This window comes from Tenebrio molitor, chromosome 1 (genome assembly GCF_963966145.1).
Source record: "Tenebrio molitor chromosome 1, icTenMoli1.1, whole genome shotgun sequence".
Classification (NCBI taxonomy): domain Eukaryota; kingdom Metazoa; phylum Arthropoda; class Insecta; order Coleoptera; family Tenebrionidae; genus Tenebrio; species Tenebrio molitor.
In genome coordinates, this window is record NC_091046.1 from 13,855,395 (window position 1) to 13,882,715 (window position 27,321).

Here is a 27,321-nt window from a genome sequence, read left to right on the forward strand (position 1 = left end):
GTAGCTATCTTTGTCCTACACATTAATTACTAATATGCGTCATCTTTCTCAAACTTGCAATTTTGGCCGTTACCATGACAATACAAGTTGCAACTCAACTTGAAATCGACCTCTAATGCCATAAAAGTGCTGTTGCAAATGCAAAGTGGTTTTTTGCAACTTGAGTCAACTTTATGTATAAAAATCAACGGTAACAAACAACTTGAACTGTCAACTGTCAGTGTGAAGCCGTCAACAACCGGAAGTTACTCTAGTTATACCATTTAAAAGTAAAAATCAGTACTGCCAACTCAAACAGTCCTTTTTGATCACGCTGTATTTTTCTGTCACTTCAACAAAATCTCTCTAAAGCGCCTTCTACTGTCATCATGACTGACATTCAAAAATTAAACTTTTCTGTGTCAGTCACATCAATTTTGAATTTTGAGATTTCAGTTCAGTGTAATTAAATCACCGCTTTGATATGTTGCCTATCGTTCCTATGCCACAAATGACAATTTTATGAATCCCAAAAAGACAAAAACGTGACAAGAGTAAAAACTAAGGTTATTAACGTAAAGGTTGTTTTAGAGTTTATATCATGACATTGACAATACTGCCCGAAATTTTCATTCCGCAACTGTACTACTTACATAATTTTCAATTTAACTGAGCTAGGTGCATAGCTGCATTTTTTGTTTTTTTTTTTTTGGTCAGGTCAGGTCAGGTCAGATATATTTTTTGGTTTTTTTTTTGGTCAGGTGAACAATTTTTTATTTGAAATAACTTTAAATTTCACATGGTTCATTTTTAAGGCTTTTAGTCCCTTGCTTACTTCAACAGAACTCGAGCAACTGTTTGATTGCTGCAGACCGAGTTTTTTTCATTATTTTACTGCATTTATTAAATTTTCTTGTTTAGTCCTTAAAGTAATGTTTATAAATTTTGAATTACTTATACAAAATAAAACAAAAACGATCCAAATTATACCGCACTATATTGAAAGAATATTATTACAAACATCTAAAGAGAAAGTGGAAAAAATTGCATTAGAAATTTGTTGGTGTAATTAAAATGATGTCACACCTTCAAGAAATGAAACAGAACGGATAAGGACAGAATCACATAAAATTTCAGTGAAATCCACGTCAACTACATATTTAATCGCCAGTGCGTGCTCGGGAAAACTATGACCGCCTTTGTGGTGAAGCAATTTGTTAAACACGCAATTTTTTAATCGTCAGTGCACACCTAGCTTTAATGACATAAGATTCTATCAAAACAGCAATAAATAATATTGCCAAAAATTATTTGAGTTACTTAGTTAAATAAAAAATTGAAATCACTCTAAAAGTTCTAAAACAAAGATTTTCAAATATGAATTTAAACTAGACAAAGACTTTATTATAAAAATTAAGATTTTTGTTTAATAAAAAATTAATTTAATAGTATGTACGGGGTGAGGTAAGTTTTACCGCCCGCACGATAAACCCTAAGTATTAAAAAATTTGTAAAAACTACAAAATTTTAGGGTTACGTTCCCTTGATATAAGGCTTCAAACGTGTGTAATCAATTTTTCCGTATCACTTCATTCAGAGCCATAAAATTTAAAAAATTGATTTTGAGCAAAAAAAATTTTTTTCTTCGCATTTTGAACAGTAATGACTAATGAACCATATTACTGTACTCAAAATCGTACACTACACTTGACAGCATAACAAGCGTTACTGTACGATTTTGAGTAATATTCAACTTTTTTACGAACAAATTTTAATATTCTTAAAATGCGAAAAAATAGTATGTATACGCTCCTCGTCAGAAAACTGGTTTTACTAGACTTATATGTCATTTATGAACTCGAGTTTACCGGTCTAGTAAACTTCCACTTTTCTGAACTCGTAACGTAATCTACTATTTCCGTACACGCTCATAATTCACAATTAATTCAAAGAACATATTTATGAAATTCGCATCCAATTTTAATATTAACAGCGAAACATGACCAAGATTTACAACTAGTGTCATAAATAAATACCTCATTGTTGGGGTAAAAAGCTAACAAACATCTGTTAGAACTTTTCTAGTACATAATTCTTAGGTCCATAAAGGGTACCATAAACAACCTATGTCGACCTCTTTTGTGGAAGTGACCGCCCAATTCATAGCTAAATTTTGCACTTTAATATCAAATTCCATTTATTTCAAAAACTGGTGATGTTTTCATGATTTCAATGACACCAAATTTTTCCTAAATGTTTGAAAGGACTCTCAGTGAAAAATGATGTAAATTAATATACCGGTTATTGAATTAAAATGAAATATTTAAAGTCCTAGTCGAAAAGTAGTCAATTTTGACTTAAATTGTAAATCATTTTACAATAGGAGAGAAAATTGTCTTATAACTACCATAAATAAGGAGGGGTTGTTAGTTTACCTGTTGTTTGCCCTTCCTTGAGACAGTACTGCACAACAAAGGGGCAATAAAATTAGAGGGTATAATGGAATTACTTATGGTAATTTCTATCCTATTGTAAAATGATTTACAATTTAAGTCAAAATTGACTATTTTCCGACGAGGGCTTTACCTGTTTTTTTTTTTTTAATTTGAAATTTTTACAGAATGTTCTACAGCGATACACAATCATTCCTGAATATGTTGAGACTTTAAAATCTATTAGAAGTGGTTGTTTTTGCTCGGCCGGTAAAACTTGACTTACTCGGTTTTCAGATCAAATATTAAAGATAGATCAGGTGTACCAAAAAGGACGGACACCAAAGAAGGTACAAAATTTAGGCTAATCGTGGAACACAAGAATTTTTGTTTTGTTTTGACCTTTCGTTAACGCGCAAGAGCTGTTTTCAAAATGAGTTTTACTGCATTTATGTGCACAGACATACACCATGCGTTTTCGTAACGGAAGGCATCCCAGTGTGAATGTTATTAGGTGTTTTGACCAACGACTAAGAGAAAAAAAATACCATGACAACTACAATTTTCATGAATAGGGATGAGAGGTCAAGTCAGGTCAGATCAGGTTTTTGCGTTCAATATAAGCTCTTTGGTCTTGATTTCGTCGACTTGGAATTTAGGACAATAAATACAAATATTAAAAGTCAGCAAGTACTTCAGTCCAACCCCCTTATTTTGGCGCACAGGACCTTTTTGTAAACCAAAAACCACATGTTCAAAATAGGAAGTGAAGAGTATCCCGAATCCGAAGGAAATTGAAAAAATTCCTGCCGATCTTGGCACCAGGCTGCGTGTAAAATCCCCCCATAAAAATGTTATTCAGGCCAGGCCAGGGGGATCGACCTCTTTGAGTTTAAGAGACCGCAGTTGGCCCTCAACTCAAAGTCTGCTTTGCTCGGACTATTATTAAAAAGTCACAGCGATGATCACTGAAGTTGACAGGGATTGACTTGAGGTGCTTCTCGCTCAGTTTCACGTGGCCTGTTCCAGAGCAGCCCTATGATCCTAGCACCCGAGAAGAGATTCATCAATGCAGTCTTCAAAAAGGTCCTACAGGCAGGGGGTTAAAGCAGAGTACTTGCTGACAAAAATTTTAATACATACATACAGAGTCTATCAGAACTCGTGGACCAAAATAATACGGTGAAATTATCATCTTCTGGCAATAATAGGAAAAATATTTTTTTTTAAACCATCCTCATTGGATTTTAAAATAAAAACGTTTTTCATTGACCAATCGCGTGTAGATATAAAATTACCTTAAAAAATTATATTAGTAACTATGGAAACAAATTTGATTGTTGCAAAGACATAATAATTGAATATCGCCCGTTCAGATGAAATCCTGGGCTGGGAAGGCGTTGGAAAGCGTAGATTAATTGGAGCATGTTGACAGCTAATCTAAAATTTAGAGCCAAAAATTTTTCTTTTTTTTTCTTTCTTTGCAATGTTTTACATCAAAAATAGAATAACGTAACGATTCCTATTCCCGAAGCAAATATCTAAGGGCACCCTTTGCTGAAAACAAACATGTTCAATTATGTCCCGATTAAACATAAACAAATGTCAAACGGCGGGAAATTCAAACTTTACACTGTTCTAAACGGTTTAATTTTTCCTACGCCTACTCAGCCCAGGATTTCATTTGAACGCCCGATATTATGTCATAATAAATTATTTGAAATTATTTCTGACAATTACAAAAGTCATTAAAAACGCTTAATGTTTACTTCTTCACAATATTCTGATATGCTTGTCTTATGATGAGAGTGCCACAGTTGCTCCTCAGGAGTATTCAGTTTAGTGTCTTTTGGTACTACTCTCTTAAATAAACTGTCGTTTGTATGGTCAAAAGTTTTTATGTCAAATACATCATTCATAAAAACATCCGTTTTTGCACAAACAATGCAGATACCCAACAATGCATAATGCATCATTTGAAATGCGTCCATAGTTACAAATTAATCAGGAATACTATACTCAATTTCATATAAATGTGCATCTAAGCAAGCCATGAAAATCTGATTTTCTGTTGGTAGTAAAGCTAAAGCTAGTGACTTTGACTTTCAAAGTTGCTTGCTCTGCGCGAACCAGATTTGACTAATTTTTCAGTTTTTGTCCATTTTAACATTCCTGATTTCAAAAGCAATGTTACGTCTCTTTACTGATTAAATTAAAGTAATTCTTATTTGTTTTTGTCTTTGTATTTTTACCAAGTAAAGATTTATTGGACATGACCTTCATAAATGTGACTTTTGTAATGTAACTAAATTAAAGGTGCTTTTACAAATGCACAACTCACTTGATGAACATTTATATGAAATCAATTATAATTTATAGTTAACTTAACATTAACAACAGGATTGGTCAGTTTAAATTGCTTCTTTCCTAATCACTATTTAAGATAGATTTTTTTGAACATTTTTCCTATTATTGCCAGAACATGATGAATTCACCGTATTATTTTGGTCCACCAATTCTGATAGACCTTGTATATTGTTCCCAATTCATATACAGTGAGTTTTTTTAAGACTGGCCATAGGGTTTTATATGCTAATTTTTCAACCCCCTGTTAACTTTTGTCCTCATGAAAATATTCATCCCAGGTTTGTAGTAAAGTTATGGGATATGATAATGTATTGAAAAAATTTCAATTTAATAACCAGAAGTAAGGAATAAGCTAGCAAAAAGACGTTTTTTGAATTCCGTTTGGTTCAATTTTAAATTTTCAGTAGGCTAAAATTTCACCTGACATTTGTAATTTTGATATGTAATTGATTGTGTATTTGCTTAACTGCCTATGGAGGCGATTTTGAAAATTTTATTTAAATTTTATTGAAGTAAAGAACCTTATTATTACATGAATAATGAATCTATCCTTATTAAAGTAATATTCAGACAATTTTTTGGATTTTTGCCAATAATATTTTGTTTGTATGTAAACTGTCTATTACAACCATTTAAGTATCACAAAATGAAGTAAATGACTAGATAATATTAATGTTTAATTTAAAAACAGCGCTAGGCTTTGTAATTTTCACAAAAATAAAAGTTAACAGGGGGTTGAAAAATTAGCATGTATGTAAAACCCTTTTTGCCAGTCTTAAAAAAACTCACTGTATGTATGCTATTAAAAAAAAAAATGTGTCCTTCAGAATTCTAAAATTATTTACAAAACAAAGTGGAAAGGTTTAATTTTACTGTAACGGGACTGTACGTATATTTTACGTGAAATAATTTGAAAAACTATGAGATTTATGAAATTTCAAACACAATAACGTTAATTGTTATTGTTCCTATAAAAATTGAAATTGTTTTCGTGAAACACCTTGTTTACGGTATTTTCAAGAAATGCATAACATTTTAGTGAACGAGTATAAAAAATCGTGATAACAGCAGAAACAACAGCATTGTTCTTTTTATGTACATATTACCCTAAGACGACTGTTTCGACACCAGAGGGTTACATGTGGCTAGCATGCCGAGCTTATTAGAACTGGAGGGTGAGATCAAGGAGGGGTCTACCTTTTAAGCGGAATCCTTTAATAATGAGAAAATGGAAACGTATCGTGTCTGCTGACGTTTTATCGTTCGTTACAAAACGAACTTTCAAAGATGATCCATTAATTATTTATATTCTTACGAGATAGGTACAAAACCCGGAGAAGTGATACACCAGTGTAGGTGCTATAAATTATGTACAAATATCGACCGACTCTAGTGACAATATTACCCAAATGGTACAAACAATGTTAAAAATAGAAATTAGTAATAACATTTCATCAACAATCGTTTAACCCAAACCAGTTTAATCTTAAGGCGGCTACTGTGTCAATCAATACTTGCAGGGATAAATGAAATCATCTTTTAATATTAATTTATTTAATGTCACATATGCTTCAAAGTCCAAATCTACTTCAACACTGCCTTCATTGTATGTCACGATTGGTAGTCTGCTTACTTTGTAGGCATTGCCAATACCTATTTATCTGAAATGGTTTCAAGGCACCAGAGAAAAATTAGTTGTACCTAATTGTCTAATTTGTTCATTGTTAAGCGTAAAAAACATTTAGGGCGTTATGGTAAATATAAAAAGTAAACAGCTTCAGCTCTTATTAACGTGTTCTCACCGGTTGCTTAAACGGGGATAACGTACGTTAGTGGAAGTTACGGATGGCGGCAACCGTTCCGGTACTAATGTGCGATCACTGGAAGGTGCTCAGGTAGCAACTTTTTCACGACGGCCCTTTGTCAACGGTCCTCACGTTGAGTTTTATGCAATTCGGAAAATCAGATATCGGCGCATAGCCCAACACGGCCCTGCGCCGTCTCCTCGTCCACAGTCACAGATTACACGCGGACGGAACGAAAACGAAACGTACGGTCTACTGTTATTTGAGTGTCTGCTTAGGTTAGGTTAGTGTGGTGAAATACGCGCATCTAAGTTTGTTATGATCCCAATTCGACCCGCGAATGAACCGAAAGTGCCTCTGTTGAATCGACGTTCCGACCTACGATGTTATTTTAAGTGAAAAAAATTGATTTCTAATCCGCACATTTCCTGCCTGACAGTGCGAGATAATCACATTGTTATGTTCGCGATGCATTCTTCCTGTTCCAAAACAACTCGTCTGTCGGCTCTTTCGCATGCAGCTCCGCAATAAAGCCAATGTGGCAGGATCAAATTGTCGGTGATGACGACTGTCGGCCCTAATTGCAGATGCGGTCCTAATTGTCGGCTGCTGCACTAACCAAATGTAGAAGCGAGCTGGCTGCACTTCTAGTGGAATTGGGTTCTTGGGCATTTATCGATTGCAGTTGGCCTATAATTGGATATATGTATTTGAGGTCGTTATCTTTATTCAATTAACTGCCGTGTTGGAAAATAATGGTGCCTAGACCCACACTGTTTAAAAATTACAGACACATAAAGTCTTTGTGCAATAAGCTTTGTAATTGGATACGAATGTGCTAGAAAATACCGTTGGTGTTGGTTTTTATGATAAATTTGCACATTTTATGAAGTCGACACTGTTGAAGGCTCGTCAGGAGTGTTTTTTGCACGGACGAGATGAGCATTGAAGGGTTGTCTCTGTTTGTTTTCACGTACTACATTTGATGTGCCGATGCGCGTTTTTCAAAGTTTTCAACACAGTCCTGCTAAACATGTTAAATTAGCGATTGTATCACCTCCGCATTTCCTGTGGGTTTCACTATAAATAGATCATTTTATAATATTTCGGCAATCGGCAAACCTTCCAGTCCGACTGTTTTCTTACTTTTATCTAATCATATGAGATCACCGAGTTTTTACCATGGTTTTCTTACTAAGAACCGCATCGTGAAAGGTGATAAATAGCATAGTAGTCGCCAGACATGACTTGATGTGTGAAGTGTGCGGGGTGCTCCAAATTTGATTTTATGGAGGCGCAGGATTACACGTCCAGGTCTGGCAGCTTGAAAAGATCCAGCAGTTTCAAGAAATTACTGAAATTGCCAACTTGGGGTTCTGGTTCGTCTAGTTCAGGTAAATAAACATGACGTTGCGTGATGAATCGATGGTGCATTAAATGAAATAAGGAAGAAAGTCCATCTCGCTTCTTTCAACAGGATTTCAAAGACATGCGATTTACGTACGATCGATTAAGTGGTATTGGAAAGCAGGGATGCCCCTAGATGCGCTATTTTTAAATTCTTTTATATAATTGACCAGAATGTATGGATTGGCCCAAACGAACCAAAATAACTCATGTCCCATGTGCGTAGTGCATATAATGTTCGTTTAACAATAAATAGCACGTACGCCAGTCAAACGGAATGTTTGAAGCTGTGAAAGGCGCCCTGGAAATCTCGCGGAGAGATAATTTTAATGTAAGTGGTTTTACAAAATTTACGAGTGAATATTTTCCCAATTAGATGGATATTAATATAACAGTGCAAACAAAATTTAATTTTTCAGAGGATCCTCGTTCCTTTATAAAACGAGTTTTACATAACGTGTTACAAAAATTGCAATAAATTTTCTCAGGCAGGAAAATGGGAAACTCAAATAAACATGTGTACATTTAACGACTCTTAACTAAATAGATTACCAGACTTATTTATTTTATTTGTTTACGAACTTTTTTTTTAAACAATTTTGTACATATTTATAAGCAAACATAATTAAAGCAAAAAAGTAATGAAATTCATCTCACGTGCTCATAAGGAGGAAGATGCGGAACTAATAACAGCGGGACAGATTTACGTTGTAACAGCCAGCTCGTGGACTGGCAAAATTACAATTGTTGACTTTTGATCGGTATATACGATATAAATAAACAGTAGGAGTATTCTGGAAAGCGTCGATTAGCGATCAAAGTTTTTTGCACTCAAATTTTATCTTATGGACTTTAACAAAGGTAAACTACTCGAGAAAACTAGAGGAAAAACCAAACTGTACAATGTATCTACTATCTAGAACCACCAGACAAGCCTTCGCATATTGTGTAACCTTCGATAAATTCAATTTTACCAGCACAGATGCAAATAATGTTGCATCTGCTTTGGAAAACGTGTTTTTTGTTACATACATATATGAAAAACATACGCCCACTCTCTTTTATAAATATTGTCAGTTCAAACAACGACATTGTGGAAGGAAATTGTGCCATGCCCATTTTAATTTATAATTTATTTACCTAAATCAATCAAGGTATTTGATTTGTTAAGGTCATTAACTCATTAATAATTGTTGTAAGAATTTTATGAACCAAATTGGGTAAGATTACTTTTTCTTTAACAGCATCAGATAAAATAATTAGTGTAAATATAAAAAAGTACAAAATGGATATTTTATTTTAGGTTACTTTTTTATGTAGTTCACAGCTTAGGAAATATGCACCTAATAACTGTAATTAATTATCAATGTGTTATGTGATGTATGTATTTGATACTGATAACAATTATATGGTGTTTTGTTTTTCACAATAAAGACAGTAAAACATGAAATTAAAATGTTTAAAGCATATCATCCCAACGCTGGTTCTTGTACGTAGTATGTACGAATCGATCAATACATATCCCACTCCTGCTTGTAAACACTAATATTAAATCTAATCTCTTATTAAAAGTGCCATTGTCAAATGTATAGGTTGTTTACCTTTAGTAGATAAAAATAAAATATAATAATAATGTACCCACGTTCGGTGCAAGTACTTTTATAAATATGGATGTACAAACTTTGAAAGTTCATTTGTAAGAATTTTTTTAACTAAAAATTAAATTATGGGATGATGTTCGATGCGACATTTAGAAAGATGATTGTCGATTTTTAGATGAAAGTTTTATTAACGAAGTTCTAGAAATGCATCTCTTAACTATTGTGGAAAAAAAATCAAGACAATGGTATTATTGCAGTCAAAATTTATTTATAAAATGATTAATATCTTTATGTTGGTTACCACTTCTGTTGAAACGTATGACTTATAGTGGGAGAAGTTGAGAATCAATCTGTGTCCACAATTGTATGTATCTTTTTTATTAGGATGTGAAAAATAAGTAATCCGAATGAGATCACCTTTTAAGCGGTAGTTGACAAATGAATGCAAAGATTAATACAAGAAATGTATCTGCTGTGTTGATTTTACTTTTTCCCCAAGTACAAGTGTAAACATGTATAGTGAGTATTCATATATGTGTAGATCTAGTGAAGATCTTTTAGAAATACGTCCCGAAAAGTAATTTCACAAATCTGTGAATCGAAATTACCAATTGTCAACGTAATAAACACATTATTAGTACGGCAATCTCTTTTTAAAAATTTAAAAATTTTGGACCTAGAGAACACATTGGTGGTTGAAATTCAAAAAGGTATATTATTATACTCATGTCATATCGTGAGGAAATTCCTTAACATTGACACAGAACATAAAACACAAAAAAGTCAAAATGTGGAGGCGAGACGCCGGTAATTATGTTGATAAGCACTGCACTATTACTTGATAGTAATATCCGTAATAGTGTATGTACTCCGGCAAAATTGCCGGGTGGAGGTGGGATACGATATTAATATTAACGGTGTTTGAAGTTTATCTCGTTTCATTTACTGTTTAAAAAATCACCACCACCTTCAAAATTTTAATAATTGCAATTCTGTAGTTTTCGTTGGACCTTTTGATCGAGGAAAATGTGTTTGATCTTTTGGTTTTTTTGAAAATAAATTATTATCTCTGGCAAATCTGTATCAAAGCAGAAAAGTGCAAACATAGTTTGCGGAACATTTAACACGACTATAAATTTAGAAATGGCATAATCGTTATAAGGTTACTTTCATCGAAGCTCCGCACCGCCCAGCACGTGCAAGATCCACAATTATTATCGCCGTTTACAGAACAAATAGCCAAGCAATTGGATGATATTTGCGGCATGGTACATTATGCGACATTTAGTACAATTTTCAAGCTTTTTAAATAAATTTCAAATTGAAATTTGTCATTTAGAGAAAGTAAGCAACATTCTCGAATTCTGTGTCATGGTAAGACACGAGTTATCAGAGATTATTTAATTTGCAACCATGTGTTGAAAAGCTTGTAATACAATTTAACATAAATAAATAACGACCGTCATGTCGTTTCATAGGTCAAAGACGCGTTTAGAGGTAGACATTTGATCTTTAAATATTAAAATTTATTTGGCCATTTTTATATAAACTGCGACTGTTTTATTACACAGCGCCCAATAAAAAAGACATTTTGTGTGGATACATGGTATGTATATGAAAGTGGCTTTTATCGAAGAAAACAAAAACGTCTAAAAATCATTTTTCCCCATTTGTGAGGTGCTAGTCATTGTTTGTTTTGAATCTTGGCAGAGCTGTTCGTGGATGATGCCACCAGGTGTGGCGACATTGACGACACACTTTGTTGACGTCAGCTAATGTTGATTGCACCGTTGTTCATTCATAAGGAAGGAAGCAGGAGTCGCTGTGTTTGCCGTGTTTCGAGAAAAGATTAAAATAATATCCTGTCGATTAGAAGACATTACAAAGTGTATATTTTATTTAAGTAGCAATTTTTATTGCAACGGTGTAAAACAAGCACATTGTACAGTTTGGTAAATTATATTTTTAGTGATTACGTGTATCCAGGTTGGAGTTTACGTAAGAGAAATAGTTAGCAGAACACACATACATAATAATAAACCTCCACCCGGTCCATCCCTCGTACCGCTCTGGCGTCTCTTGCATCGATTCCAAACAGTTATGTTCTTCCTAGCATCCAAAAATAGCCCCCAACTACAACATCCACATCCGGTTATAATGTTTTGTGGGCGACAGGCACTGTTTATATCTTTTTTTAATGCAACTATTGCAGTTCTAATTAACCAGCCATGATCCAAATATGTAATAAGATAACAGTAACTCGAGCAATTCAAATTTATTAAACCGAAGGACTTGTTTGTTTTGCTGTTGTTGATTTCGTAGATTTTTGTCAAAATTATCGCTTTCGGCATTTTACTGAGAAAACTGCAAACAAACTCGATTACAACCCATCCATTAACTTTTGTTTACCATTGATAAATTAAAGTTACTAGTGCGACTTAAACGTTATTGTGACATGTAATCATGTAAACCACACGTTTACGTCAAAAGGAAGTTACCTTTATCAAGATTAGTCATAATTGGGTGAAAAGCTTATCAGGGTGAGCTGATGAAGAGAAGTTACTCGACAATGTTGTTAAAAATAAAATTATAATTTGCAAACCTTTTAAGTTCGAAGAAGTATCAAGCAAAAAAATTTTTTACAATGAAAATAATAACTAAATTTGCAGATAGAAAAACGGAAATTGAGTTCAAACCGTATGTGAAAATTACAGTTAATGCAGTTTCCTCTTCGTGATCACGTTTCAAATTAGTTTAATATATGCGATAAAATGGACTGAAAATTAAATTTTCCACTCAATTAAGGGTGGTTTGTTTTAGAGACGTGAGCGGCATTAATGACAGATTGCTTTTACCATTATAATGTAATAATTTAATACCTATATCTACATACTGTCAAGTTGAATTTAAGTGATGTAATAATTAAGCCTTAATATTTTGCATATTTTGTAGAAAATTTCTGAATTTTATTGTAACATCGAAACTACGTTTGTTTTTATGTCACTGTAAATCAATGGAGACTTTTCTTTAAATTTAATAAAATCTTTTTAAATTGAAAATACATTATGTACAGGGCAAGTCACATAAGGGTTGTTTCCGAATTTATTTTGTACGCAACCAAAAATACTAATGACGCTGGCTACTTGATACCATTTATAATGTGATTTAATTTAGTAATCAACGTAGGTATGTAATTTGGCTAAAAATGTCACAATGACGTTTTCCTGTTCTGATTAATGAAATCAAAAATTAAATTCATCAACTGTCATTTTGACATTTTTAGCCAAATTACATACCTACGTGGATTACTAAATAAAATCACATTATAAATGGTATCAAGTGGTCAACGTAATTAGTATTCATGGTTGCGTACAAAATAAATTCAGAAATAAACCTTATGTGACTTGCCCTGTATATGTAATTAAAACATTAATATTGTTTAATAGCTATTAATATAACGAGAATATTATGGGATTTATAATATGCGAGGATGTTGCCAGGTGACGAGGCGATTAGCCGAGTCACCTGCACAACGTCCGAGCGTTGTTTAAATCCCATAATATTCGAGTTATATTTCAAGCTTTATCGTATCATTGTATCTAACGTATTATGAGCGCGTAACTAATGTATTATTATGAGTAACTAACTTATTATAAGTAACTAAGAAAGCTGAGTTATTCGAATATTATGGACTTCATAATTATCAATAAATGTGTAACATAAAATGATCATAATCGTTAATGATAACGATAAAAATTATGTTATATTTAATTTTAAATTTTAGGTCATTAGTTTGGTGCCGGCGTTGTTATAATGAGAATTCGGTTGCTCTGATTGCACCATTGGTGTTGAAATGCTTACTCCAGAATTAAATCTCAAGAGAAGAATATTTCTTTGCCACATTTTTCACTAGCTCAATATATCAGACCTGTAAGTTGTGAAATGTTTCACGTTGTAAAACGTAAAAACGTAACTTTTGCAACCAAATATGTAGATACTCGTATGTAATTCACCTTAAATTACGAAATTTAAAGAAGTACCTATGTATGTAGTAGGTTCACAATCTTTTAGTTTAATTTGAAACTATTTTCGCATAACTCTTTTACGTGTTTGGTTCATTTTTTGTATAGTTTTTATTGTGCTTAAAATTGCCTAAAACGTGTTCTCAGTGTGATAAAATTTGAATAATTATTCAATTAAAATCAATTAATTAATTAGGAATTCATTTGAAATCAATTTATTATGTCATAATTTATTTAAGCTTTAATTTCATTAATCATCTATTTGCAAATTGAAGGTTTGATAAGGAAGGATTCTTACATTACCATTTCAAACAATTTAATCTTGTGAAACTCTTATTAAAAGGATTTAAAATTCAATTATAAATATATGTACTTCATGCTTTCAAGATTTGCTAGTAAGTACGTTATTATTGTTCAGCCTGTTGATTGTTATTTAAGAAATATGTACGGTTGGCTTCAAAAAAAAACGGGAACTGTCAGAAAAAGTTCTGTCAAATTTTATTAAATTTTTATAGTTTGAAACGGCCTTTTACAATTTAGGTTAAAAAACTGCACTTATGTGTCAGAAATACTACGGTCAAACAGACACAAATTGACATAAATTGACAAATTAAATTTCCAATTCACATTAGGTCAAATTTCATTTCCCGTTTTTTTTTGAAGCCAACTGTACATGGAATCCTGGGCAGTCTGTTATTGTCATTTCAAAAAGTGTCAATGTAAATGCACCTTTACCGTCATTATGATTGATATTTTCAAAAAAAACTGTCAAATTAACTTAAGCTTGGTTATGAGTAGCTAAGGTATGGTTTACAAATTTCGACAACTGAATGACATCTGCCCAGTTTTCCGTGTCCCCAATAGTATATGTAAAATAACTCGTTTTAAAACGTATTCTCTTTTTAAACCGAAAACCATGATTAAAAGTTATTAATTATTCAAGTACCGTAGCACTTTATTTTGAAAAGAATCACTACATCTATACTATACTATACCGGGTGAGTCAAGTTTTAATTTAATAGTATGTACGGGGTGAGGCAAGTTTTACCGCCCGCACGATAAACCCTATTAAAAAATTAATAAAAATTACGAAACTTTAGAGTTACATTCCCTTGATATAACGGTTCTAATGTGTGCAATCAATTTTCCCTTATCACTCAGAGCCATACAATTTTAAAAATCGATTTTGAGCAAAAAAAAAATTTTTGTCGTACACGCGCGTAATTCACAATTAATTCAAAGAACACGTTTATGAAATTCGCATCAAAAGAAGATTACATATTAGTTTTTGAATTATTCCAATTTTAACATTAACAGGGAAAAATGATCAAGATTTACAACTACAGTGTCATAAATAAATACCTCATTGTTGGTAAACAGCCAATAAACATCTGTTGACAACTTTTCTAGTAATTCTTAAGTCCCTAAAGGGTACCATAAACAACCCACGTCAACCTCTTTTGTGGAAGTGACTTTAATTGTAATAAATCATGTAAAACCAAATATTTAGCTGTTTCATTAAAAAAATTGGAATTTTAACAGAATGTTCTACAGCGATACACAATCATTCCTGAATTTTTTGAGAATTTATAAATCGGTTAGAAGTGTTTTCGATCGGGCGGTAAAACTTGACTCACCCGGTATTTTATCAATGTTGAATTTAAATATGTATGTACTATTTCGGACACGGAATCTTGGCCAACATTTTTTAGACATTTCTAAAAAAATGATGTAAACCAACCATTAGTGTCATAAATGACAATTATTAAAAATCACTTTGAAGTTTTTCTTGTGACATCAAAAAGCCATGGAAATGGCATTATCGAGTCAAAAGTTGAGTTATATTTAATAAAGACCAGTTCACACATATTTGTCACTTAAATGTCAGTTGTGGCCAAGATTCCGTGGTTCGGAATAGTACTTACTTTTTTTTTTTAATTTTCAATTATCTCTTCTTTTTTAGACAATTTGAGAAGAATTATATAGTAAACAACGGTGCTGAATAAACGTTTTTTGTTCGACACTGTCAGAATTTGAGAATTTTCTCCTATGTGAACGGATTTTAATAAATGTCACCACTTGTCAAAACGAAACGTCAAGCTAATTTTATAGATTTTAAGCGATTTGGAGCCTTTAAGGGAGTCGTCGAACAAAAAAACGTTGTATTCAACTCGTTTGTGTGTCAATTAGGCTTTTTTGGCACTCGTGGACCTTTAAAACGCTCGTTTCATTCGCGTTTTAAACTGACCCATTCGTGCTAAAAAACCCCCAATTTACACAAGAACTCGTCAAATAAACTACTATTTCGTTAAAATTGATCAAAAATGATTTTAGAATGAAATTTTTTCCTTTTGTACTTTACATAAAAGAATTCTTAAAGCTTTTGCCAATATGTAGTATAATAATATAATACTTATCTTATTCATAAAATGAGCTGAACTGAGAAAGATAGACAAGAAATCAAAAAATAAACAGAAATGTAAATATCTAGTGGTAAGCGAAATGATATCACCTACAATTCTCTTTATCTGTTCAGAGGTGTGGCTCTTGGAATCGTAGGAAAGAGGGAAAATACAGAAAATTTGTGTTTTCCAAATCGACCAATTCATTCACAAATATACCAATAAAATGCAAATGTTCTTTGATATCAAATAAGGGAGAGAACACGACTGCCGTATAGCAACATAAATTCTTAAAAACATCAAAATGCGTTACTTTGTACAGATGTTTACTTTTTTAGTGCCTACTATCTGCTAATCTGATGTATGGCTTACAGGATTAGGTACTGGAGTGTTGTATTTGAACATATAAAATAACAATAAACATCACTGCTTTGTAGATAACATTGGTTATCAAATAATATATTAAACTGGTTGTATGTGAAAATAAAATAAAGTTAATAAAATGTACCTTAAAAGTGTAGATGTAATCTCACGAAAATTATCAGTTAGTATTTTGGATAATGAAGGCAAAATCTAATTTCTGGGGCACCTTTTTATTTGTTTTCAATGGAAGTACTCATCATTTTCATATTGATTTGCTTGAGTAAGAAGATTTTTACAACTTTAAACGGCTCATAACTGACTTAAAAATTGCAAGCCGCTCGTCTTGTCTTTCTCCTTGGGAAACAAAATAAAAAATCACAAGGTACCAGGTCAGAACTATGATATAGGTTATTCTAAGTATGTACATATTTTGATCACGTTGCTCCCGCCCCGTTTTGAAGTTCCCTAACTTTGACTGGAGAAAGATTTGTGGAAAGCACGCACTGTGCCGGTTACTTTTTAAATTTCAAGTTCAAATGCTAATATCCAAATTACGTCACCTGTTATGATATTGTAGTCTGTTTTAGAAATACCTTATACATATGTATTTTGGTATAGTTTTTGCGTACATCATTTGACGCATTGTGCTTTTGAGCATATGTTAAACCGGTAACTTAGCGCCAATAAATTTTCCTAATGTCCAAGTGATCCCACAAGGATTCTATAATTCTACAAATAACTCGATTATTATCGTCTTCTATCATTCTTTTCAAACAGTGCTCATGCTTGCAAATGAAACTTTCTCAAACTTAAATTTACTGTATCCGTTGTAAACAGTTCTTTCAGAAAACAGATCGAAGCCTTCGTTTAGGTGCGAGAGAACTTTGTAGCTCTACCTTGATACACTTACACATTTTTAGAAAACTAACGATGACAATTATTATTTAACCAAATTATTATAACTGGTAACCTACAAAATGATGAACATTTATTTCGTAGTGTATTTGCATAAATGCTTTTAAAAACACGAGGAGAACTATCGGGTGTTTATTTAAATATTCGGTCAACGTTGGCGTTGAAGAGTCGATTGTGAATGCACTACGGATCACGGATCAGCGGTTTAAATCTTACCGTTGTTTGTGTTTTTACACGAGTTGTGCGTTCACAATCAACTCTTCAACGCCAACTTTGAGCGGAAAATTAAACGAACACCCGATGAACACCCATGAATGACAAAAGGTAATCATTATAAAAGATATTTAGGTAGCTTAACAACAACCTTTAACACTTTTCCATTTTGTTTGTTTACATTTTTGTAATATTGCATAATTTTTATTTGCGAAAATCTAAAAAATTTACTTCAAACAGAAGGAAAACATGCAGTCGCTTGTTTAATATTTTTCACTCCCAATTACTCAGACAGGAACTAAAGGAGATCTTGCTTTCATCATTTTCAATAGTTTATTCCCATCAGCTAAATTTGTTGGCAGTAACTGTAAAAAATATGGTTTAAATTCGATGAAATTGGGTATATATATTGAATAGAATTCGAACAGTTTGGCAACAAATGTAAACCGCCTTTCATCGTAAGATATTTTAATATAATGGAGTTATTTTGTTGATAAATATAAACGACTTGCTTTAGATTTCGAAAAAGTTCAAGAGCTTTAAAATTTTCAAGTTCAAGTTGGAGTAATAGGTCCAAAAATACACTGCCTAAATGTTCGACTTGCCAATGGCAGAAGCTCCACAGTGACGGCAGGTGCAAGAGGAACGGTTGCGACCCAACCTCCGCTAACACAACGTAAACTTCCTATTACGATGGAAATTTTCGAACACAAATTGGGCGCTTTTTGATGATACCGCCAATATTGCAGACCAGAAAAGGTCGCGGCCGTCGCATTCTTTCGTAACAAGCCATAATATCTTTCACGATTCTTTTATTTTCATTTCATGCCACACAGCCAGCATCTTCACCTGTTCACTCGGTTGGTCACGAACCCAGGCAACTGTTCCTCTTCCAGAATGCTCGTATACACAACACAGGTTTTTGTTTGTTATTGTTTTTATTACGTTTCTCTTAGATAAATAGGAGAGCCGAAGTGATAAAATATAACGTTTTACGACCATGACACATCGAATTAATGGTGTTGTGGTTGATTTTCCCCCCATTACACGAACAACAAATTAAACCGGATTGATCGGGAAAACCCCTGCAGATTTTACTACATTTTCATGAGATCCGCTTTTGAGGATTCCCTCGTATCGATCACTTCGATGGATGTCGTTCTTTTTACCTGTGCAATACGGTTCGACCGAATCGAATTTACAATGTTCGCGATTATGTGTCTTGTAAATTTGCAAAATAAACGCTGCGTTATCGCAATGCTATGCATTCGTAAGCTGATAAGGAAAGGAAGGCGGCGCAGTGGGGATTTGAGCCTTGTGCCGCAAAATGTCTGGAAACGCAACGCGGGGCGAACGCTGTAGTGCTTGCTGGTGATGTTTTTAGTTCGCCAGTCAGTGTCTGGCCAACGTGAACTCAGACAAAGGATCGGCGGCCTCAGTTTTCTCACTCCATAGAGTTTGCTTTCGTTAGTGGTTTCGCGAGTTTCTGGGCGGAGGATTGGCCGCTCAGGTATCTTCCACGCTTGAATGTGTCGATTACGGTTTTGTATTGAATCATTTGCTTGGAATTTGTGCAGTTAACTGACAACCTTTGGGCGGGAGAAGTGAGGTTATGTGCCGCCATGACAACACACATAGGGGCATAACAACAAACACCCAAGTGGAATGAATTTTCGGGACACTCGTGTAGAATTGTGAATGTGTGACTGGTGCTAAATAAAACTTTTTCCACAAACAGTCGGTTTATTCGATTTACAACACGTCACGTACGTTTCATTTTGCAATCAGCATTCGTCATCAGATCGTTTAATTAAGAATGGTCTGTTTTGTATCATTTCATTTAATTGTTTTTAATTAACGAATTCCAGACTCGAAGCCATTAAGTCCACAATAACTCAGTTTTTCTGATTTCGCCAAAATGAAACGGTCCGTTTGATGTCGGTTCTTGATTGAAGTAGCATTCCAAAACTGACGAGAAATCATTTTAATAAGACATTAAAAATTCCAATCGGATCACCGGATGTGGGTGCCTCAGTCGGTAATAATACAGTGAACGTTTTCAATTGTTATAGCTTTAAAATCGCAACGTGTTAAATGTTGGCGGATGACGAAAAAAAAAAGTGTGAGTGTGAGTGTTAGAAATTATAAAATGGGAGCGAACAAGACGTGCGTGATATAGATTTGGGACTGGTTTAAATCAATGTTAATAAATAAATTGTGCATCAAATAAAATTATGTGGTCAAAGCAGGCGGATGTGCGTAACGCAAACATGACATCATTTAAAAATAAGATAACGAACCGGAAGCAGAAAAACTCTAAATCTGTAAACGGCCAGTCGGTAGGCAACGGTAGCCCTGACACCGAAAGCGCTCCGACCGGAAAGAAACAACAGAAATCCGGAAAACACCGAAATCGCGGAAGCAAGAAGGTGGCGGATAAAGGGAGTGGACCTGCGAATCCCGAGAACACCTCCTCCAGTGCTGTGACGCCACCGGCTTTGGATAGTGTCGATCCAAATGACATCATTCCCACAGACGACCTCGAGTTAGCAGATGTTGTGTTGAGGACAAATGTGTCAACCGAAGTCGTTGAACAAAACCTTAAAAACAGCAACCAGAAAAGATTCAGCGATGGCTTCGTTATCGAGAACGGAGCGCACGGTGTCCTTTTGACGAGAGCAGTGAGCGGAATTCTTGGACCCGAGGAACTGTACACGAACGATAAAACCTCCAAAAAAGGGAGACGCTTGAGCGATTTGTTTAGACACGGTACACTTAAAACCACAAATAGTTTGGAAAATTTGAACATGAAACAAAGCGACAGTACCACGGCCAAAACAGAGCGCGACACCGCTAAAGCAACCGGCGTTGATAAGGGAGACGTCGACCCCAAAACTAAACGTCACAAGAAGGGTTCGAGTTATCCGATGGCGAACACCAAGAGCGCCACCACGAAGGAAGCGAAAAATGCCAAAAATACGGAGCAAGTACAAGCAACCAAACAAAGTTCTGACAGTTCGTCAAATTCGTATTTGAAAAGGGTCAAATCGAAGATATACAAAACAAAAACCGAAAACAATGGCATTTTACCATCGAAAACTAACGTTTCGAAGAAGAATACGAATTGCGAAAGGATACCTGAAGATGTCGAGGTGAGAAAGTCTACGAATTTTGACTTTCCGCTGATCCGACAGTCTTCGAATTTGGAGCAGATTTGTAGCAGGACGTTTGGCGTAACGAAATCTTCTTCCAACACGGGCATTGCTGATATTGACGACGGTATTGCAAAAAAACCGATTTTAGCCAAAGCAAAATCAAGTAGCGCAATCAATCTTAATCTTCTAAGAATGCGTCGTAATCGTATTCTCGAACAGGTGAAAGAGAAACGGTGTAAAGACGTTTTTGACGAGTTCGATTTTATTGCTTTTGGGGGATTCAGAGATAAGTTCGGCGGATCGCAAAAAATTACCGCCACCGAAGACGCACAACTCAAATACCAGCCGAGGATCGATTCAGATTTAGGTATTTGACGTTTATGGGTTTTGATAAGCTCGTTTTTGGAATATCATTTATTATGACAAAAAAAAAGATAATCTCTGACCTATGATGGTTACAACGTTTGAAATATGTAGTAGAAAACATTTTCAATTGTAGTAAACATTTCTTTTTTTTGTATTTCAGGAGAAACCAAGCCCAGCCAACCTGTGTCAAGGAGTGGCTCAGACAGACGTCCAGACATCGTACGGGAAGAAATCGTGAAAAATGCAGAGGGTGGTGCGAGCGGCGACCACGGCCAAAATAAACAAGAAAACGACACATCCACTACTAACAAGTAAGTTGATTGAAATGAGATAAGCAGCGCTATATAAAAAAAAAATGTTGTACTTGAATTGATACGCGTACAATTTTGATAAGGATAAATCGCGATATCGTCTAGTTTAGTAATGTAACAGGTATCGTTTCGTAGTATATCGTGCAACTAATAGTTAACCAGATAGTATCGACCATTGTCTAGGCTTGAGTGAAGCAGCAAAAATGTCAGAGTCGAACAGTCCGCAGAAAGTGATTCGACGTGCGATCCGGTAAAGACAGAAAAGTCAAGAGAACACATTTTATGGAGGGACAGCTCGAGTGGTTTGTAACGTTTAAACTCGTTTTGTTTCAGTGTCGCGAGTTTTCCATCCGCAAACAAGAAGAAAGCCAGTAGCAACATAAACCGATCAGAAAGCGTGAAAGAATCGACGGAAAAGGTGAGATGGGGTGTTAATGTACCAGTTGGCTTGAACGAAACCGGCTATTTCTGATTTTCAGCGGAAACAGAGGCGCAACATCAGCGATCCATCTCATAACACGACAAGGTGAGTCGATTCGTGTCAACTGATAATCCTTGCAGTTTCTCATCCCCATTCGGCTATTTTCCCTTACGGGAGACTTACCGGTCGCCGCCCCCCCAAGCGCGCATGCGAAGCCGACGTCTATAGATCGTGCCGCCGGGCCAACGTCGGAATTTTAGTGACAGTGACCGTTTCGTCTCCCGTTTTTCCATGAACAGACGCGAACCGCACCGTATCCGACTTTTTTTTACCTTGATTTTTATATATACAGATATATAGTGCTCAAATCAAACGAAAAAATTTCACCTTACCGTGCACTTTTTTGCCGTCACGAAAAAATATACAATCGAAAAAAAATCAACAGTGTTGTGCTTTTAGATTGTTTTGTTTGGAAGTCAGGTGACCCTCCACTAGATGGGTATTTGCAATCTGCGATGAACAACCCCGACTTCAGTTTTGTGATAGTATCGGAAAGGTGTTTGTTCATTCACGTATAGAACAGAATAAGCTTTCGTATTTAGTTTTCAAGAGGGAGCACGAATGGGAGATTAACTTCGACCTATTTCTGATGTTGCATTTAAAATTGTTTCACCACTCGAACCAAATACGCCGAGCATTCGAGTTCTCTTTGAAAATGCGAATAGCCTACCTTAGTTTTCAGTTTTGTAAATATTTATTACAAGCTGCAACGATTATTTTCGTTATCTATGTTTAGCAAACTCTGGGAAAAAATCGAATCTTTTGTATTAAGTGGTTGTCCAATTTTTTAACGAACATCGAACGCGTTTATCTTTTGGTCTCGTTTATTATTAATCAATATTTCGCCTTTGTCTATGAATTTGATGTTGAAAATTACGCTGCTACAATACATTTTTGAAATTCTTTTTCTTAACTGCATCTTGGAGACTTTGTATCGGCAGTGGTGTCATTTATATTTAGACGTATCCAAAACAGATTTCTTTGCGAGTATTTTTATCTATTTTCGTATTTCGAAGTAATCCGATTGGTTTGGATTGGTTAAAATTTGCGGCAAATTAAACTAAAGTGATTTTTTTAAATTACAGTTATGTCTTAATAATGACAAATTTAAAAATAACTTGTGGGCAATGTAACACAATTTCAATTTGATAAAAGGCAGATATACATAATTTATTAATCATTATTCAGTTTTAATTAATACATAATTGGTACAAGTTCAACATAAATATATTTTGGAAAATGTAATTAGGTATTGGTATTTCAAAAAGTTGTTTTTCTTTTCACAAGTAAAAGTCGTAACGAAGACGTAACATTAAAATTTTATTACCCCTAACTACTATTCTAGTGTCAATAAGATTTTCGAAATAGATTTTTTTAAAGTAACATTTATCTTTAAACGTATTATAAGTTTCCTCACAAGAAGACTCTTGCACCACTACGCCAAGAAAATTCGGTGACTTCGTACGTGCCTTAGCTTTTGCTCCCGTTGAACATTCTAATCGATACCTGTTTCGGACGCCATTATTAATGGAGCTGCTACGATTGTAATCGTCAAAGCAGTTCTGATGTTTTAAAAAGATATGAAACAATTTTCATTTTGCAAAATTGAACGAATTTTTACTCAATAAGAATCAACATAAGGAATGAATTTGATCACGTTTAGAACGCGTTGAATGTGACATTTAATTCCCTCATCCTAAATTGGCAACCGATAATCCAATACAAAAGAAGGTGGGCTAACTTTCATGGTTTTTGTCAAAGTGAACGTTAACAATGAGTCATTACTGTTCAAAATACACGAGATTTTATTATGTTTTAACGGAGAACTTTCAGAAAGGACATTGTTTTATTAGCTTGATTTGTTTAGTAAATGGCTAGTCATGATTGTAGGTATTCGTATAGAAATGTTTGTAGTAATGGCTGTTTAAATGTTTGTGTAGTGGCGATGTGGAGTTGGATCAGCCAGGCTTGTCAAATACAGATTCCGGTAGTTCATCCAATTCTAGCATATCCTCCAAGTAAGTAGTTGAAGAGAAAATGGGCTTTTCGCTGATCTTCACAGTGCGTGTCTGCGTGGGTGCATGAACATTTTATGAACTGAAACGCGAACAAATGATGCGTGCGCTTATATGAACACACATTGAATGAATGCGTAAACCATATTTATTTACGAGTATTTTCATTTTAATTATTTGCGTAATTATCGCAGCGAACAGGAACAACACTCTAACGGATTACCATAATCAGAAATATTGAACAAGCATAAATTCTATATTTCAAGTTAAACTAATAATTCTTATTTACATTCGATCAACATTTATTTTGGTTCATAAAATTTTTATCCGGTCAATTAACATAACAAAAAGTTAAGAACAACTTTACAAATTGAAGACACGCCATTACATCAACAAATTCTTGGATCCAAATTTGATGACACGTTACTTTTACATAAAGAGAACTTTCTGACAGTTTGTAGTTTTCTTTTTTAATTTGGCAAAAAAAAAAAATCAAGTGTAAAATTTTGTAAATAATAGAACAAGATTCAATACTAGAGTGTTGTTGGCTCATGTCACCGCTTGTTCACAAATATTATGAAGCACAGTTACTAGAATTTTTGTCCTTACCAGTGGTCGACTCTCGGAAAGTCCAAGCAACAGTGGGGACGTCGTTATTACCGATGGGGGAGGAGGAGGCGGCGACAGGAAACCCAGTTCTGATTGGGAAAGTGACACTGAGATGGAGCCTGTCAATTGGCAGAAGCTTTTTCCTGAAGAAGAGTTACGTAATTTACAGCCGCACGAAAAGAAAAGGCAAGACGTAATTAATGGTACGTGGACAGTCGGTACCTTCTTGTAAGCAGGACTTAATTGTTTCTTTTTGTTGAACGATTTTAGAACTGTTCCATACGGAGAATTCGCACGTGCGAAATCTTAGGGTGTTATGTGACATTTTCCACAAGGCCCTCCAAGACAGTCACGTTTTGAAGGCAGACGAAATAAATTTAATCTTTCCTAACATCAGGGAAATGTACGACGTCCACACGAAGTTCAACAAGGAAATGAAAAGAAGGCGGCGTGAAGATCCGCTGATTGGTAATCTCGGTGATATGTTGGTAAACATGTTTGGAGGCAGTTCGGGTGAGAGTCTTCAGAAAGCCGCCGCCGTGTTCTGTGAAAGACAACAATTAGCTCTCGAATTTATCAAAGAAAGACGTAAAAGAGATTCCAAGTTCGACGCGGTTCTTGTCGAATGTGAAAAGAGACGCCAGTGTAGGCGGTTACCGTTGCAAGGGATAGTACCTACAGAAATGCAAAGACTGTCCAAGTACCCTCTCCTGTTGGAACGTCTGATCAGCAGTGTGGAAGCCAATACAACCAGTCCGCATGCGCAAGAGGAATTAATCAAGTTGAGGCGCGCGCACAATTTTTCCAAAGAAATTTTAAACTACGTAAATGAAGCTGCAAAAGTGGCTTTCAATAAAGCACGTCTCGAAGACATACAACGCCACCTAGATACAACGAACTTTGAGCGGTCGGATCACCCGATCACTCAGGAATTTAAAGTAAGTAATCGTTTTTATCGTTGTTTTTCTGTTTTCAACTTTAATTATCTGAATTTGTATTTTGTTGTAGACTTTGGATTTAACAAGGTACAAATTAATCAGGGAGGGTAATATGCAATTGAGGCGGGGAAATAAGGCGGCCGTACCTGTACATGTATTACTGCTAGAAGAAGCCATTGTAATTTTACACAAAGAAGGTGATAGGTTCCTTTTAAAGTTCTTCCAATCGGGATCTTCGACCCAACCACAACCCCTTTCACCAATCATTAAAATGTCTACGTTATTAGTGCGAAATAACGCAGCATGTAAGTTATTCCGCGTTAATTGTGGTGCGATTTTAATGTCTCTTTTAAATTAGGTAAAAAAGCTCTCTTCCTAGTCAACACTTCCATGAACGGCACTCAAATGTACGATCTCTTTGCTGATGATGATATCAACAGAGATGTGTAAGTTATAGGATATTTTTAAATTAAAGAAAAAAAAAAGTTAATTAGATATCGACAAATTCCGCTAAAGTTATGTGCTCTATTTATTGAAACATTACAACCAAGTATAATGTTGTGGTGTACGTGTTTACCTGTAATTTCACTTAAAATTTCGACACGGAGCCTTTGTTATAAAATATTTCACATGTGATTTGTGATTATAATTCAAGATAAGAGTTACCTACACCTACTTTGGCAAGTATTTCAGTAAATAAATAATAACTTGTATTAACCAATAATGCGGGAATTTTTTCGCCGTACAAAGGTTCCCACTTATTTATTTCTTTGGGTACAGCGAACTAACCAAAGAGTAACTTTATTTGTTCAGGATTGTACCCGGATGAAAAAACAAATTGAAAGTATTTTTAGTTAAACTTGGATTTGTTGCGATCAGTTTTTAATAGATCTTTTTTCGAGAACCAATGAACGAGTATATTTAAGTACGCCACTGTGAGCATATTTTTCTTACGTATTTACGATTTTAGGATTCCCAAAACCCCATTGTAAATTGGGGGAAATACTAAATAATCATTATGAAAGGTTAAAAATAGAATACAGAAGTTGCTTTTCAAGTCGCAGTTAACTGTGTCCTTATTAATTATGTATTTTGGGCCGACTCTCATCAGCGCTTCATTTAAACTTTCAAACAGTATAATGTTGTTTTTTAATAATTATCTGCGTGGCCTGAAGTAAATATTATGACATGATGACAGATTGTAAACAGGTTCTCCTTTTGCATTAGGAAGTAAATAAATACCTAAAAATCTCATTACATATCTCTCAGCTTGTTCCACAAAGCTAAGCGATTTAGTTGCCTATTTTGTTACTTTATCTTTCCACCTTTCAATGTGAGCAACAACCAGAACAAGATTTACTTTAGTGCGACTTTGTGACGTGGTGCAAGCGATATTAGTTTTTCGTTAAATTTCACGGTTTATTTATTTTTAAAATAAGGTTAACATTTTAAAGGCAGTTTATCACCTGGTTCTTCGCTGGTTTTTCTTGCGGGTTGTTGTATTTTTAGCGGATGGCGAGCGTTGTATACTTGACCGTTTAAATATTTACTTGTATAAGTACAGCATAACTGTACAGCGGGCAGTGCAATATGTGGCCGCCACCTTTGCCGATGGTACCCGTTCGACGTCAGTCTTTGACTTCTGAATACGAAGACGAACAGACTGGGTCGCAACCCGAGCGTAGAAGTAGTCTTAACAACCTTAGTCCTTCCGGTGAAAAAAGACGCGGAAGTCTTATAATCAGGTATGCTCCGATTGTTTGCCAAACAAGTGTAGTTCCAATCCAAAAAAAAAATTGGCGTAACGTCGACTTTATTTTGATCGGTCAATTTTAAATACTTGATTCAGGTGTTCGGTTGAAATATGCAAGTTACCAAGCGCTGACAGGCAGTGACCAGAGTTTGTACAAACCTACACGTGTTTCTATCCGAAAGGTGTA

At 34.7% G+C, this 27,321-nt stretch overlaps 2 protein-coding genes across 7 annotated transcripts in view; both read left to right on the plus strand.

Annotated features, from left to right (window-relative positions):
* RhoGEF2 (Rho guanine nucleotide exchange factor 2) overlaps positions 1-27,321 on the plus strand; it is a 54,511-nt gene that overhangs the window by 23,318 nt on the left and 3,872 nt on the right. For 5 of the 6 annotated variants that reach the window (XM_069036479.1, XM_069036477.1, XM_069036476.1 and 2 more), the window contains 8 exons: positions 21,188-21,338; positions 21,672-21,756; positions 21,818-21,864; positions 23,760-23,837; positions 24,447-24,646; positions 24,714-25,381; positions 25,452-25,686; positions 25,740-25,827. In XM_069036479.1, the coding sequence (XP_068892580.1) occupies positions 21,188-21,338; positions 21,672-21,756; positions 21,818-21,864; positions 23,760-23,837; positions 24,447-24,646; positions 24,714-25,381; positions 25,452-25,686; positions 25,740-25,827 (1,552 nt within the window). The remainder of the gene's footprint in view (positions 1-21,187; positions 21,339-21,671; positions 21,757-21,817; positions 21,865-23,759; positions 23,838-24,446; positions 24,647-24,713; positions 25,382-25,451; positions 25,687-25,739; positions 25,828-27,321) is intronic. The other variant, XM_069036478.1, reaches the window with a different exon arrangement.
* Positions 18,468-21,036, plus strand: LOC138137282 (uncharacterized). The gene is made up of 2 exons (XM_069056604.1): positions 18,468-19,272; positions 19,375-21,036. Exon 2 carries the CDS (start codon positions 19,741-19,743, stop codon positions 21,034-21,036), a length of 1,296 nt encoding a protein of 431 aa, XP_068912705.1. The 5' UTR covers positions 18,468-19,272; positions 19,375-19,740.

Excerpts from the sequence above, each read along its gene's own strand:
- LOC138137282 (XM_069056604.1), top strand. The coding sequence starts at position 19,741 with ATGTGGTCAAAGCAGGCGGATGTGCGTAACGCAAACATGACATCATTT.